The 16,527-nt window shown below is 37.7% G+C and overlaps 1 protein-coding gene across 7 annotated transcripts in view; it reads right to left on the bottom strand.

The window, feature by feature from the left end:
- DAAM2 (dishevelled associated activator of morphogenesis 2) overlaps nt 1-16,527 on the bottom strand; it is a 191,013-nt gene that overhangs the window by 65,489 nt on the left and 108,997 nt on the right. For all 7 annotated transcript variants that reach the window (XM_015857503.2, XM_015857505.2, XM_015857499.2 and 4 more), the window contains one exon: nt 6,827-6,901. In XM_015857503.2, the coding sequence (XP_015712989.1) occupies nt 6,827-6,901 (75 nt within the window). The remainder of the gene's footprint in view (nt 1-6,826; nt 6,902-16,527) is intronic.

A 16,527-nucleotide genomic window follows, 5' to 3' on the forward strand; every position in this document is an offset into this window, starting at 1 on the left:
TTGCCACACCAGCTAAACCAGAATTCTCAGATTACTCCCCAAAAATCATATATGCCAGGATGCCCTCAGAAAACTGTAACTAATTTGGAATGGTGATATGCTGCGGTGATCTATGGATATTGAAGGCAAAATATGTACAGAGATGCGAGATCTTATTAGACTGACATAGCTGGAGGGATATGGGAAAAAAAAGAAAAAAGAAAGACAACAAACTTCTGTGTCAAGTTTCAAAGCAGAAAAGCTTTTTGTTCAAATGACTAGACAGCCTGCGAGCATCCTGGATTACAGTTTGTGTATCTGAAAGTTTGACTATTTTTCCCCAGCCAAATTATTTTACCTGGTTTAAGATCCTGATTTCTGTATACACCTCATCCTTGCTAATTAGGAACGTTTACTGCAAAAAGCAGTAGAGAGTACCATAAAATCCCTGCCCATGTTTTTTAAGAAGAAAACAGAAGCATGCAGAGACTAGAGCCCATATTTTCACATTTTCTGACTGGGAGCTATCTCTATCATTTTTCTCCCTGGTACACAGCTTGCAGTCATCTGGAAGTGAAGATGCTGTAGGTCACTGTAAATTAGGGTGAGAGATGACGAGTGGAATATCCATAAAATATGATGTTCTCAAAATAAAACAATGCTATTATGAAATCAGAGTGGTAAACAAGGAAATCAGGGTTCCAGATCTGCACTCAGCACCACCACAACCCTGGTGGATATGAAGAAAGACTCTTCAGTGCCCATCACACGCAGAATTCAAGCCCAGAGCTTCAATTTGTGACTTCACAAAAAATCAAGACTGAATATGAAAATTCTTAGCCTACAGCTATGTTTTCTTAGGCTCTTTAATTGTAAAACAGAGAGGATAAATGCCTTTCTTATTGGCAGGATTTCTGGAAGATATCACTCAGTGGTATCTGGAAAGCAGCTCTGAAACCCTTCTCAAATGAATACTCCAATTAAACTAGTATTATCTGTAAAGGTTCAGATATTTTATCTCTCTGGGGTGGAATCTGAGTACCTACAATTATGGTCCATTACAGCAAAATATTTAAGTCTTTATTTTACTATTTAGCAAGCATGAAATAAAACCTTTTTCTCATTGAAACTCCCTTCAGCCCTCCTACCCCATCACATCACTTCCCTTGGAAATACTCCCATGTTGCTTGCTTTTGGAAACCATGTGGTGCCAACACATGTCAGATCCTGAGGGTGGTCATTTGGCTACATGTCACTGCTGTCTTATGCTGAACAGCTGGCATAAGGAGATGTGTTTAACTCTAGGGGTCCTCTCTCTGATCCTCGCTAAAGTCAAATTCACTCAGTAACAGAGCAAGCTATTTCCTGCCTTAATGGAATGACAGAGCGCTACTGATGGAAAATGAGCCAATGATGTTTTATCTTTTGCCAGCATCCCCCGACAGCCAGAAACATAAATTGAAATGCTTAAGCCAAGCCATATATGATTCCCCTCTTTGAAAAATAAACAGAAATCCCGAAAAGGTATTATGGAATCTCAATGGCAGAGTCCTGGGGTGTGATTTGAGGTTTGATTTGCATTTTCTTGGGTGATGGCCCATCTGGTCACCTTTCCTTTGGTCCATAAATGCTCCTTTGAAAGGCTCCCATTCCTACAACAGTTTAATTTCTGCTCTGAGCCATTGTGGGGTGGGGAGCAAATGGATGTCAGGAAGGTGCTCAACAGTATTTTGTTGAGAGTGAAAAAGGCCCACTTCCAAATGAAACAAACACAAATAATCCTGCCTTTAAAACTGAGGGTGATTACAGAAAACCCCTTTTCTAAAGCTGCAGGCAGCCAAGAGCTCTTCATTTCTCACTCCTGTGCATGGCCAGGAACTTAAATACTCATGCCCTCTCTAAAGATAGCTTGGTCATGCATTTACATTAAGAAATAACTTTCTCAGCAAGAGTTATAGAAAACACAACTGTCCCTGGGAGACATGAGGGGAGGGAACTGTCATTATTTGAGGCTGGATTTCATTAATGTGGCAGACTGATGAATTGCTTTCCTGAACTACAAACTGCACTCTTGGACTAACATCAGCTGTGCTGAGGATACAGCTAGCTACCACCAGCTAACCAAATATTCTAGGAAGAGGAAGCAAAACAGGTCCAAGTCCTTATCCAGTCCCTAAAATGCAATATATAAGGCTCTTTTCATTTGCATATTTTGCACATTTGAAGGTTTCCAGTCTAAGTGCATCACCCAGGAAAACATGATATCCAGTTATATGGTTTGCCAATTAAAAAAACAAAACAAAAAAACAACCAACCAACCAACAAACAAAAAATACCCAACCAGAACAACTTATTCATGTAGGAAAAAAATCAGCCACACAGAATTACACATGTAAACATGTAAAAATCAAGTAGTCCAAGATTTGAAAAACGTTAGCACAGTGTAAATTCCCACACCTTCTCCTAACGTTTAATCATTCCTCTGGAAAGGCAAATAGAATACCAAAATGACAGCACATTTAAGAAAAAGACAGACACACATAAAAACAACTAGCAGCAGAAAAGCATTATATGATCAATTTTGTTTCACCCCCAATCTCACACAAATGAAAAGAAAAATGAAGCAAATGGAATAAATCAGGAAAAAGCATCCTGGATATTCTGATTCATCACTGTAATCCAAGCTCTTTCTTTAGACTGTATCTAAAAGCACAACTAACAAAATGCTATCACTTAAAATAAATAAATAAATAGAAGAGAAATTAAATTAAAGTTTGACAACAAATTATTGTATGGTAGGCCTCCTATGACATATGTGGGCAATGTCACCTTAGAAAGCTTCTTTAAAAAAAAGAGATTAGTTGAAATTCAACTTGCATCGTATTTATAGCTATGTTAGAGTTGAACGGAGAGCAAACTACAAATCATAACCTATGAAAAAATGTAATGTAAACAAAAGAACATTCAGGAAAATAGTTTTGAAGTAACATAGGTGTCATCGAACCCAGAGGAGAGTTATGACCCTGCTAAATTATGCTGGAAGAAGAATATTTCTGATATTCTGTGAAGCTGTTCTGCCCTAAGCAAATGCTCACTTATTTAAGAACAAGGGCCTGATTACAGTTGTATTTATCATTGTCAGTCTCCTTCTCATACTCTTAGCTGAGCCATCTCTCCAAAAATTGCTGTTTATTTGAAAATCTCTCCCTGGAAATGCAGGTACAGCCAAACTCATAAAAACAAAGCAGTGCTGTCAGTTTTCCTGCCCAGCGAAGGCTGTGTTTATTTGTGCTGCCAAACAAACAGCAACATGGAGTAAGAAGGGCAGGAGGAACACAGGGATGTGCTTTACTTGTGCAATAAACAGGACAGCTATTGAATTTTTAAGAAAAGAAATTTTGTTTGTTGATGAATCAGCAGTAGATGGCAATGACCTGGATAATGGAAATGCCCCCTGACTGTGGGCCTGCAAACTGCCTGCAGTTACCAGCATTATTTATAGCAAGTAGGTATTAGAGAATTGGGCAAATTTGGAAGCCCTACTTTCCAAATATCATTAGCAGCCATCTGTTTCTCTCAAAGGCAGGTCTAGAAGACCCTCTAGCAAGGACCTACTTGGCCCTCTCAGTCAGAGTACCTGAAGGATAGGACATTTCCTCCAAAGGAATTGTACCCTGCAGGTGAATAAAGGGATACAGTTTTACTGTTACACACTCTTGGGAGAATTAGGATAAAAAATTAGTAACATTTTAAAAGTCACAGTGACAGAAACAGTTGTGGGAACTAAATCATGCCTAAAATGCATGGCTTTGTGAACTGGATTAGGATTCTGTGACCCCAAGTCTACTGTGAAAGTACTTGCCAACATAGTGGTCTAAGGTTACAAGTAGAGAATGTCAGACATGTCAGGAATCACCACACTGCTCTCAAGCATAATGTGTGAGGGACAGATATGACAAGTAACACTGCAGCAGCAGCACATCTTCTGAGAAAATGATCCCTGAGCATGGAGGCCTTGGCCTGCTGAAATTCACCAGAAGATACTTAATGATCTCAGTGGGATAATGGTGCCATTTACATTTAATCAGTAGGAAGGCAAGAACTTTTTTGCCAAGCCAATATATAAAACCAAACCTCACAATTAAACAAAAGGATACAGAAAAAGGTATGAAAACTGAATGTAAAATGATTCTTATGTACTTAATTCAAATGAGATGCAAAGATTAAATTTTATTGTGAAAAAAGCAAGAATTAAAACATTTTAAACTTACATTTCTGTGTTTATTGCTGTCATTTCAACTCCTATATTTCTTGCTACATTTCAAGTTAAAATATAGCAATACCTGATAGTGCCCAGGAGACACAAACTGAAGCAGACTACACAGTGTCAGGAAGCAACATGAAACAGGTTTTCTTCCACTACTTCTGTGTCAATTTCACTTGGATTCACTTAAAAAATAGTAAAAAAATAAAAAAACCTTGCCATCACTAAATTTAGGACTGAAGTTATAAAGGACCCAAAATAACCATTTGGACATTAGGAATCTCAGAGGTCTAAATAATAATGAAGAGAGCATGTCTTGTTGGAACAGTTTCTCAGCTGTGTCATTCCAGTTTTCCACTGATACAACAACTTTGAAATCCAGTCAACCAAGCTTTACCTGCCTAACACTGAAGCAACTAAGTGGTACATTAGAAGCAGTGGTTTAACCTCAGTGTATCTTCTCAACACCTCAAGCAGAAGAGTAAATCATGAGGCTGGAAGCTAAGTAAAAGTTTATCAGTCATTCAGTGTTGAGCCATACAAACAACATTATCAGGGATGGTGTTTATTGGTGCTCTAAAAATGTGTTTAAAATTAGAAACTTAAGCCAAAACATAGTCTCATTGAATGGAACTGCTCCAGATTTACAGTAGTGACATGCACATACACTTCCAGATTTAAAGACTAGTCCAAAAGTCTCTGAAATCAATGGAAAAACTTTCAGTAGATTCAAAAGGCCTTGGATCAAATCCTACCAGAAATATTTGGCTCAATATCATTTCAAATATATATACTCATATATATATACATACATACATATATATATATATATATAAAATTTATTATTATTATTCTTATCCCCCCCCCCACATCCCCCCCAATGGCCCTTGTAGAACAAATTTGTTCAATCAAGAAATCAAAGCACAGTGCCATATCAGGCACAAAAGATTAATCTTTTTTTTTTCCTAACTACTAGTCTATATTCCTTTTGTTTCATTATTCTGCCCCGAGAAAATCTAGCATGAGGGAAGCTGATCATTTTGGCTGTTAATGATTCATTGTAGAAAGTAGATTTTATCCTCTAACTACTGGCTATTATTTTTATGAAAACTTTTTCTGCCTCATAACCATGGCAATAAAGGTGTATAGAAGCATGAGAAATCAAGCACAACATGGGAATAAGTGGAACAATAAGATGTTAGAAACCAAAGATGTTAGGAATTGACTTCTGTTGTCAACACTGCACAAATGTTATTTTTTTTTTTAAAAAAAAAGGGGGGGGGGGGGGAGGATGAGCAGACACTGCACATAAATAACTGAAGGCAAAAACTGATGACAAAATTAGTAACAGGATCAAATTTCAAAATGTAAGGTCTACCATATCACAAAAGTCAGTGACACTACAAGGTGTTCTACTTGCGCTGGTGGCCAGATTTACAGGACGTTTCAGAGGAAGACACACATTGCTAAGCTACTGAATAAGGACATGGAAAGAAAGTTTACCACAGATAACTTGTTGGCTCACATCTGATGCCTAAGCTGTTACAGTCTCATAGCCTCTATCAACCTGCGTGCACATAAGTGGATATTATATGAAGAACTGCCTTTTCTTTAATTTTTCTTCTATACTAATAAACTCAATGTTATTTTGTAGATTAGTTAGAAATTAAAGCCACTCAACAGAAACAAACTTAACCTTGTTTTCAAATGGTTACTCTTCTGTTTCATTAAAATGCTTCTGTTCAGAAGAGCAAACAGAGACTACAGTTGACTTTTACCCCTGATATAACATATCATGAATACAGACTGCTATATGAAATATAGCTTCAAGATTAGTAGGAAGGGCTGCCCTTCTACTAATCTCAAAGAACCACATTATTTCACCTTTATTTGGCACAGTCACACACAGGCCTCAACAAAACAAACTGTAGTTACAAGCACTATTTTGGAAAATGGTACTTTCCATATTCACTGTTTCAGACTGAGTACCCTCACCAAGATTCAAGCACGTGCTGAAAGCTAACTTTACCTTGCCTCTTCTCTGGATTTTCAAAACAGAGGTCATAACTGAATTACCTTTGTGCTCCATCAACATTCGAGAGTGTGAAAAGACCATTATGGTCCATCACAGTTTAAAGCTATCTGTAAGTTAGTTATTTTTGAATTGCACAGGAATTCAAAAAGGGCACAATGACATTTTTGTCCTCTTTTTTCAGAGATCCAAAGATCAGTGCCATATATTGCTGTAGGCCTCAGAGCTGCTATGTCAGTCATTTAAAATCATAAATCTCATTACTCCAGCACTGAATTTTCATTCCAGAACTAATTTCAATGCCTTCAGTTAAATAACTTAAATTAAAAAGTGGAAAATGCTTAGGATGTTATCTAGTCTATTCTGATAGAGCAGGTCTCTTATGATACATGCTATTCCTTTACAAGTCCTGTTTCAAACAAGTCATACACTTGGGCTAACACTCCTCTTCTTCAGAGATTTTGTCCTTTAAAAACAAACAAACAAACAAACAAAAAACAGATCTCTACAAAAGGAAATCTTCCCTTTCTGTGCAAGAAGAAGGAACTTACTGCTGCCATGGAATTGATGCGGTCTATGTAGTAGTCTGGCCAGCTGGTAGCAAGCTTATTAGGATCTTCTTGTTCCTGAAACAAAAAGTTAAATAAGTTTACACACAAAGTCTTTGCAGGATAAAGCGCCACTGTAGAACTTCCTGGGATTCTTCAATGTGTTGGTCTTTACTTAAGTATCTCCTCCCCACACTCTTGTATGAGCACCACAAGCCTACATGCATTATTACAGACATTTCTGGCAGTTTAATACTAACGCAGTCACCATGGTACATCAGAGAAAAAAGAATCCTTCAGCTAAGGCTACTACACAAAGAATTACAAAGCTTGTCAGAAACTCAGTTATCTCCAATATCTAAGTGGCAAGCCTCAGCCCCTTAAACATACTGGCAATATTTCCAAACAGAAGTACTGAACATTTTTAGATATCAGGTTTATATTCTGTAGTTATACACTGACAGATTTTTGAACTTATTCTGCCTCACTGCTGCTGGAGCAATGGGGCAATTCACCAAGAAAAGTCTTTAATGTCTTCCATGGAAAAAATAAAAATAAAAAGAGTCAAGAAAACTGAAAAGAAACTAGAAGGCATTTTTACTTGATAAATCACAAAAGTTATTCTATAGCTCAAAACACTGGAAGGAACAGAACAACATCACCTTAGTTACAGTAGCAGAAATATTTATATTTACATCTCTACCTCCCAGATAATCCATCAGAAGGATTCTTCACTAAACTAAGCTCAGTTGAGCTAAGCTTCTAACAGAAGTTTTGCTCGCTACCCAGAATCCCATTTTCTAGTTCCTTGGCTGTTCCATGTAAGAGAGATTTTATTCTAAGGGATATATTTATTTCTAGAAAGATGTAACAGTCATCAATAAAATGAGAGGACTGGTTTCTAGGATCCTAATTGTCCATTATAAAGAACAAGTAACTTGTAGTAAGACTCCTAGTATGTGGTACGAAACTGAACTGCTTGATCTATCCTAAGAATTTCCAAAGATGGATGAAGACTGTATGGATGTCACCAATATTGTCTTTGTACGAATGCTTACTCCTACTAAAACTAAGGGTTTTTTCCTCCTTAATGTCTTCAGGATTTTGATCCTCAAACAAACCTCAGAGGAGATAGTAAGACACCTTGATGATGATGGCAAAACCCTGCTCCTTGCTCCAAGAGACTCAGAAAAAGAAGAAAAAGAAAAGAGGTCCCAACATACAAAGCTGCACAGGCATCGAGAGCTGGAAACAATAACCCATCTGTGTAAGGGAAAACATCAGCTGAAGGAATCTATTAAAGAAAAGCCTTCTTTTAGCTCCTTGAATAATGTAAATATTGCATTAAAAAACAGACGTCAGCTTGTGGACTTTATAAGAGGCCATATCATTCTTCACTAGAGTAACAACTATGTAACTGCTGTGAAAACAGGATCCTGATACCATACGAGCCTGCAATATAGCCAAAGTATTATATAGGCTTTGACACTAATTTGGACAGGCTCCATTGCTTGGTGGAAAGTGGAACTTATGACTTCATCCAAAATAGGATTTAATGGAGTAGGGCAAGTATTTGGACCACGTGAACCAATCAAAATGAAACAGAATACAACAAAGTATTGTCTGCACATCTAAGCTGATCCTAAAAATCTTACTGAGAATCGTGGGAGACTGGATCCATCGGACAAGCTGTTCTATAGTGAGAAGAGACCTTTAGTGCCTGCTATGTCAGCAGAATAAACAGTTGCGATACAAAGACTGCAATCATAACAGACATAATTAAGAAGTACCAAACACTAGAGTTTACTGAAGCAATGTGGAATTGCCAAATATCTACATATCCAGTGGAAACAGAAGCCTGCACATTCATGAGGGGTGCTTTTTTCAAAATTATTTGAGACCTTACGTAAAGAATACAGGGAAAGTCTGGATAAGAACTGCCTATGCTGAAGCTCCTTAGGGGCAAGCACTGGGTTTCAGTTTCCAGTAAAGATGTACTGGTATTTCATGCTGCACCAAGTGGACTCCTGACACTGTCATACAGTTCTCAAGAGCATTTCCTGAAAATCTGACCATTTGCAAGCCATAAATCCATATAATTTGCAGGATTACAAATCTTCCTTCCTGTAGATGCAGAATAAAGAAGAAATACAGTGAAATGACAGTTGAAACTCCACCAGGAAATCACCCCAGTGTTAGGAACAGGCACTGATTTGACATTGAGTCCAGGGTTCTCTTGTTTCCACAATATCAGGTTTTTATGCAATGTTGACTGACCCCAGATCCCTGAGACCAGTGGCTGCTTGGCATCTCTGGGTGTCCAAACATTATATAGAATTTGTTTCTACCTGCACACATTGTTGTGATAAACTGCATGGGCTGATGACTCATTAAGCTTTCTAGCATACAACTGAAATAATATTTCTTCCTTGAATAGATGCATCAAGAAAAACACCACCTGTTATGGATGTCACCTGATAACTGTGGGTACTATATGGATGATATCCATTCACTGGAAACATGACTTTCTCCTCAAAACTGTCTTTTCAGAACTGCAGGTAGCTGACCTCACTGCTTCACCCTGTTCAGAACAGAATGGGAAAAAGCCATGTACCTGATGCTGTTCAAAAGGTTTAAAATGTTTTGTTGGCAAGGAACCAAGATACTATTCATTTAGTTCCTCTACATCAATGAAAACAGTGTGCAAATGTAGATGAAGGATGTGAAATAAGGCTACTTTAATATAAATTCCTGTTCCAGCTTGTTCATTGTATGATGTCCAGACAATGTCGAATTTATACTTGCGTCACAAAGAATTGAATTTGCCTGCAGAATCCACATTAAGGTTAACGCTATTCTTCCTCTCAGCACGCATCATCCTAGTACCTCACAGAATTGTAAATTGGGTTATTTTATGCAGTGAAAAGAATAGGGTGGAATGGAATGGTATAGAACAGAACAGAATAGTTGGAAGGGACCTACAAAGATCATCGAGCCCAAAGGATTAGCATCATCAAATTCAATTCAGAAAGCAGAAGTTATGGGTGTCAGGTTAGTATAACAACTAAATTAAGTAACTAAATTAACAACTTTCAAGAAAAAGTGAAAATACCTGACAAAATAAATAAGTCCCTGGTTTTTTTTGTTTGTTTTTTTTTTTTTGTTGTTTTGTTTTGTTTTTTTACATTCTATTAAAAAGCAATGGGAATTGAGATTGCAAAGAAATTTTTTTGGAGAAAAAAAAAGAAAACCCATCTGTTCATTGAAACTTTAAATTTTAATGCTGTCCCCATCACCTGAGATAAAAGCTGAGGAGTAATTCTTTGCTTCAGGATGAAGCCATTTCACACTTTACAGAACAACAGATTATCTGATAGAATGTTCTTCTGAGGTGTCCATGACTTAAACTCACATTCATGTTGTTCCTGTTTCAAAGTGAAGTACACAAACCTTGCTCTCTGCATTCATTTTCTGGTCACTACAAATACTGGGTTTTTGATTGTTTGGAGGATAGAAAATGACTATCACTTGTATTTCATTTCCCGAAAGTGCAACTCCATTCCCTTCAGATGCTTTTCGAAATGACTCAACATATCGCAACATCTGCTATTAATGCTGAATACAATACAGTTCAGTAACACCTTGCACTCCACACTGTCAAAGGTCCTGACAGAACTTCATGCATTAGGTTTTTCAGCCTCCCTTTCATTGAGATCAGCAGAAATGGAGAAAATGGGATGCAGACAATTACAGATTTTGCAGTCACACAGGAAATCTGTAGCACAGCCAAGAATCAATCGACACTCAAGTCGTACATCCTGCACTCTCATCCAAATCACCATTCTCCCTTTTTTCCATGACTGACTTACTGCCTTTTCTTGAAGCTCTCTTTAAGGAGAGGTACAGCTTTCAAAGAAACATTTACCTGTTCATTAACACACTGTTCATCCATTAACATCTGTCTCAGTTCAGAGCAGCCAAAGTTCCATAAATAAGAAGCACTTTCATTAAAAGACACAAAACGTGTTTGATCTGCTGTGAGAGGAAATACTAATTCAGAAGTGGAGCTAAAATACATCCAAGGTTTTCAGACAGTTTACGCCTCCAAAAAGCAAGCCATGTCCCAAGAGATGGTAATTTTGAAACAGGGCAGACTGTAGGACTGAGCCATTCAATAGACAGATGTGGTCACTGCTCCATTTCTCAGACGCCATGGCTAGCATTTACACAAATATTCTCAGGCTCTGGGGGAGGGAGCTGTACCCAAGTACTTTAAGCACAATTTATCCAGAGTGAGAAAAACAAACATTACTTCTCCCCCTGGAATTAAGCTATTGATGTGTGGATAATAATCCCTCTGCCCCAAAAGCAGTCCACTGTATAACTTATTAAAAGGGAATGCTCAATAATTACTAGCTGGAGCAAGCAACTGAGTATTCTAATTGCCTCTTATACATCAGGCATAGTCATACATGCTTACAGTTCACTGCATTATGACACTGGAATATTCTGCATAACAAACTGTAGGGTTTTTTTTGTTGTTGTTGTTTTTGTTTTTTTTCTTCATGTTTTTAATTTATTTTGATTATTTAGACTGATCTTTGCCCTGCTGCCAGCAACTTGACTGGCCTGATAATGACCTCTGGTGCTGGTTACTGAGTACTCATTTCAAAAGAAGGAATCAAAGGCTTCATATTATTATTTATATTACAAAATGCCTTTTGCTGCCAAACAATTGTGGAATTCACTGCCACAAGATACAACAGAATATAAAAGCATAAAAGTGAAAAAGGGACATAGTTTTTGAATAATGAAGATTTCTTCTTAGGAATCTTTCCTAATACTGAAAGAAGCTTCAACACTGCATACATTCACTAATCTTTAAAAATTGTAACAGATTATCAATCATTTATGAAAAATGGTTTGCCCTACCACAGACTGAAAACGTTATTAGAAAGCTAAATCGCTGTTTTGAATTGCTTATGCCATTCATCACCCTTTTTGCTTCCCAGTCACAAATGCAGTAGCTCTACAGTTTGTACACTGTAGACATACAATGTGCCATTTCCAACTTCACCTACCACTCAGTCAACAACCACTTCAAATTAATTACTTCTAATTGGTACAAGTCTAATAGAGATGAAGATCATGCTTTTATGTTTTTATATTCCAGAAAAATTTCCAGATCATTTGAATATACACACTCGCATATATGTAGTTTTGTTGTTTTGTGGGGGTTTTTTTTCTGAAAATGGACTGGAAAAGGGGAAAAGCAGGGAGAAAGTTTGGTAGTGTAATGCACTGAGCTGAAGATAAGGTGTTGTTTTTGTTTGTTTGTTTTCCCAAAAACAGGAAAGATTAGAACCATTGATTCAATAAACTGTACTACTGCATAATTCAAAACAAAATTAAGTTTTACAATAGCCACGCTTGGCACAGGACTTTCAGTAGGTTGCTGGAGGGACTCTCATTTCAAGGAAATTTAAACTATAACGAAGTTACACAGTACATTTTAAGAATATTCTTATGCTCAATTCTTTCCTCTTTTGGCTTCTTATCATCAACGCAGACAGGTGTAAGCTTGCTGCCAGGGCTTACTGCAACAGAATCCTCTTGCTATTTATAGATCACACAAGAGTGCTCATCCCTACGTGAACACATCCATCCCTGCTGTAGGATGCAGATCTCACTGGCATCAGGCACTTATTTACAGGTATCGTGAAGTGACCAAGAGGACAGCTTGTCCCCATATTTACAGATCTACTTAGATACACAGTTGATATCACACTAAATTATTAAAGACTATCAGTAATTCACATTCTTCCACTGGTCAAAGTTTCACCTTTCTCATGGAAGTAATTGTTCTGTTGGATATATTCTGACTGTGCTGCTGCCTACAATCATTTTTTCCTATTCATTGAACTCCGTGTTTAAAATCTGTTACTGCTCTACTTTCCACAGAACCCAGTCAACTCGTATTTTGCAAGTGATAAGACTATAAAATACATTGCAAAATAAAGCAATTAATGAGATATTTGCAAATGAAATGTAGGAGTTCTTAGACAAAAATCTTCCCTTGTCTAATTCCATCTTCTTTTGGAGGTGAAAGGAAATGTCTACCATGGAGGACGCTACCAGTCAGTAAGTCGATTCATATTCATTCTACACAAATCTGTATGAGAATATGTTTCTCATGGACATCTGCTCTCCAGGCGTGTGGCTGGGGACTGGCATTGTCCTCCTGAACAACTCTGTCCCTGTAAACACGCAGTAAGCTTAAGCTCAGGGTCCAGATTCCACAGTGATTCCAGCAGTTGATGGACCCAACAACCTGCTGCTATCCCAACAGCTCCTAAGAAGTAGCATAACTGAAACAAACATTTCTTTTACATTAAGATTGAAGCTCAGCTCTTATGCTTCCGTGCTATGTAAAAGTACTGTGAATTCACTGCACTTACAGAATTAACCTTGCTCAACTTACTATTCCACCTTATAGTAAGCATGCTGTGAACACATAAATGGGCATTTGTTCTTCACAACTTGCTTCCTGCTTTTAGCTTAACTTGTTCAGTTTCTAACAGCACTGTTCTCAACTGGACTCCAATGCTGCTGGTACTGGACAGTAAGGAAGATTCTCCCTTTTTCTTCTCCTTCTTCACTTCCTTTCCTCCTCTTCCTTCTAACACTCTTTTGGCAACAGTGAGAAGCCCTAGAAGGGGTTCAGCTTGCATAACTGAACCTCCTACTTGTCACACGCTGCACTCAAAGTTTATCTTCTAGAACTACTCTATTTCTCTCCAGCAAGTAATTACTTACAATCTTTTCTAAGTAAAATGAAAAGACACCTTCCATTCTCAGCAGGCACCTTGTCTGCTACTTGATGATGGGAATGAAAGGTCACTAGCCCTGCTCAAACCTCAAGAACTACTAAGGATACACCTACCTAGAGACAGCACAGCAAGGATAAATCCTTCTAGAAGCATGCACACAATTATCTAATGCTAAACTCTACAGGGTTTTTCTTCAGTGTTCTAACAGTGCAGGCAATGTGGGCAATATGCCCATTATCTCTACTTCCACAGTCAGCACTTCTTACTCTAGTTCATTTCTGCTCTGGGGTCTCTTCTATGAACAATGGCAGCGTTAGATTGTGAGAACAGAGAGGCCAATGGCTTGTAGGTTGCTAATCCAATGTCTAAGTACATTATTCAGTTACTTGGTCTTTATTTCTCCTTTTCATATACTTGAGTAAAACTATATATTTATTTTCTCCCAGCCTTAATTTTTCTCAACTGTTGTATTTGTAAAATCCTTGGGATGACATATCTTTCAGCAGGTGACTGAAGATTATGTACTTTTCACCTTGAGTCAGGTACAAAGCTGAAATTGCTGTATGTGACAGCAATGGAAATGGCTTTCAGTAGATACTGGGAACAGTTCCTTGCTGCGTCTGTTCACAAACCTGTCACTGAAATGACAGGACATTCAGGAACCCTCCTTCCACAGTGTTTGCTGGCTTCTGAAAGGCTGGTGGACATTTGATGAAATGTAGAACGCAGAGAAAAAGCACCGGTTCTTGTGATTGCTCCTCCCCAGATTTAGGACCTCTACATTTGTCCTTGTTGCACCTTATAAGGATTATCCCTGCAGGATTGACTCATACTTGGGATTGTAGAAATCCAGAACTTTCAAAAAAAAGCACAAAGACTGAACTGAATCCAGGGGTAGCAGCTAAAACACAGTTTTGCTTCCCATACAGCATTATCAGATTACTCACTACAGTTTCATTTTTAAGTACAGTGAATTGTATCATCTTAGCAGAATAACAGCTGGATAAATGTTATGAGTAATTTTATTTATTTATTTACTTTGTCTTACAATTGGTTTTGTTGCTGCTTTTGTTTATCCATGGCAGGGTCAAATCTGCTCCCACTGATCTTTCCCCATTTCCACAGAGTGCAAGGCATAATGCAAAACACAACACTGGGTATTCTGATGATCGTGTACTACTGTATAAACACAGGAGTATTGTTAGTCAGATTTCTGAGTACTAACTTCAGCTAGAGAACTAGTAGTCCACATTAAAAAAAAAATAAATGCAGAAACTGAAAGAAGGACACTCAAATTTTATATGCTCAGAATATCTATAGCAAATAAATAATATAAAATCTCTATGGAGTTTATGTCTTCAGTACTCTGAACCAAAGAGCGGCAAAGGCATTTTCTTAGCATCAACTAACTTCTACTGTCGTAGAGAGAGGCAGGAGGAGGAAGAAACTAAAAATATTCCATGCTGTCCCATGGGGAAGTGGGGGTGGGGTGGGAAAGAGAAGATTTTATGATTATACATAAATAAATATATAATTTCAAGGCACTGACCCCAAATAGCCTCTCATACTAGGATAAATAAATGAGTCTGCAACTGTTAGCACTGCAACATGGAAAGCATGAACCAAGTGAAAACTTGTTGAAAAAACTGTCTCTCCTCTCACCTGCTACATTGTGGCCTTTCAGATATCATGACTCTATACAGTAATGAAGGTATACCAGCTGAATTGTATAATCATTTTTCCCTCTACACCAAATTCATCCTTTAATCTGCTAGTAGAGTAAATCTGGGCTAAAACCACATGCCTAACAGAAGTGTCTGACATCATTATGCCTACTGTACTGTTTCTCAAAGTGACCTCTTAGGATACTTACAGATGGGAAAATAACGATGGAGGGAAAAATCAAAATATAATTACAGAAACTTAATGACAAACCTAAGAAAAAGGTCAAATTTTGTCCTTGGGTATCTCTGCATTAAATGATGTAGAAGGAAATGTGTACTGGTTCAAGCTTTATTTTAACACTTTAATAACCTTGTTGTCCAAATCTGAGACTGTTTCAGCCTACAATACACATTAAAAAGAGTTATCAATCAATCAGCTCTTTCAGACTGAAAAGCTTCAAGTACACTAACAAACACAAAATATTTGTAGTTCCTGTATTAGTGACATTGACTGCATTTTCTCAATTCCTGTTGTGTTTTGTGTTTGTCATAGGGCAGAGTTTCTGAATTTATTGTTCTAAAGACTACTTGCATTTATAATAAAGTAATTTCTGAAGTCTTGAGAATATCTTCTGTACCTACACTAAAAATACCAGAATCACCCGATGTCAGTATCAAACTAACAAATCATCCCAAACATCTGAGCATGAAGTCATTCTATTGAAGAGGAAAAGGAACAGATGCTGGTGGGAAAAAGACAAGTTAACTCTACAATTGCTGGCATTTTCCAGACATCCAGCTGAAAGAATGCCATGGTTTGCAAAGGACAACATCCTCCCACTGTGAGTTACCAGTGTTAAGAAAGTTCTTCTAAGCCACAGGCTAACTGAAAGCAGTCTCCCAAGTTAAGCAAGTAAGGCAGTCATTCAGACCCAAAGCAACTGTGGATCCTAGGCAACAAGAATAGGCCAAATAACTTCTGCTAAAGCGTATGTATCTCATCACAGTAAGACAGGAAACAGTAGGTTGCACAGAGACTTACTGTTGGCATACAGCTGCATTCTTAGTTTAGTTTATGGTCAGTTCACAAAATCACAGAACAATTTAGGATGGAAGAGGCCCCAGGCAGAAGGGACTGGCACAAAGTAGGGCTAATTTTAAAGCTAGATCAAGTTATTTGGGTCTTTGTCAAGGGTTTAAGATCAAGTTA

Source organism: Coturnix japonica, chromosome 3 (genome assembly GCF_001577835.2).
Source record: "Coturnix japonica isolate 7356 chromosome 3, Coturnix japonica 2.1, whole genome shotgun sequence".
Classification (NCBI taxonomy): domain Eukaryota; kingdom Metazoa; phylum Chordata; class Aves; order Galliformes; family Phasianidae; genus Coturnix; species Coturnix japonica.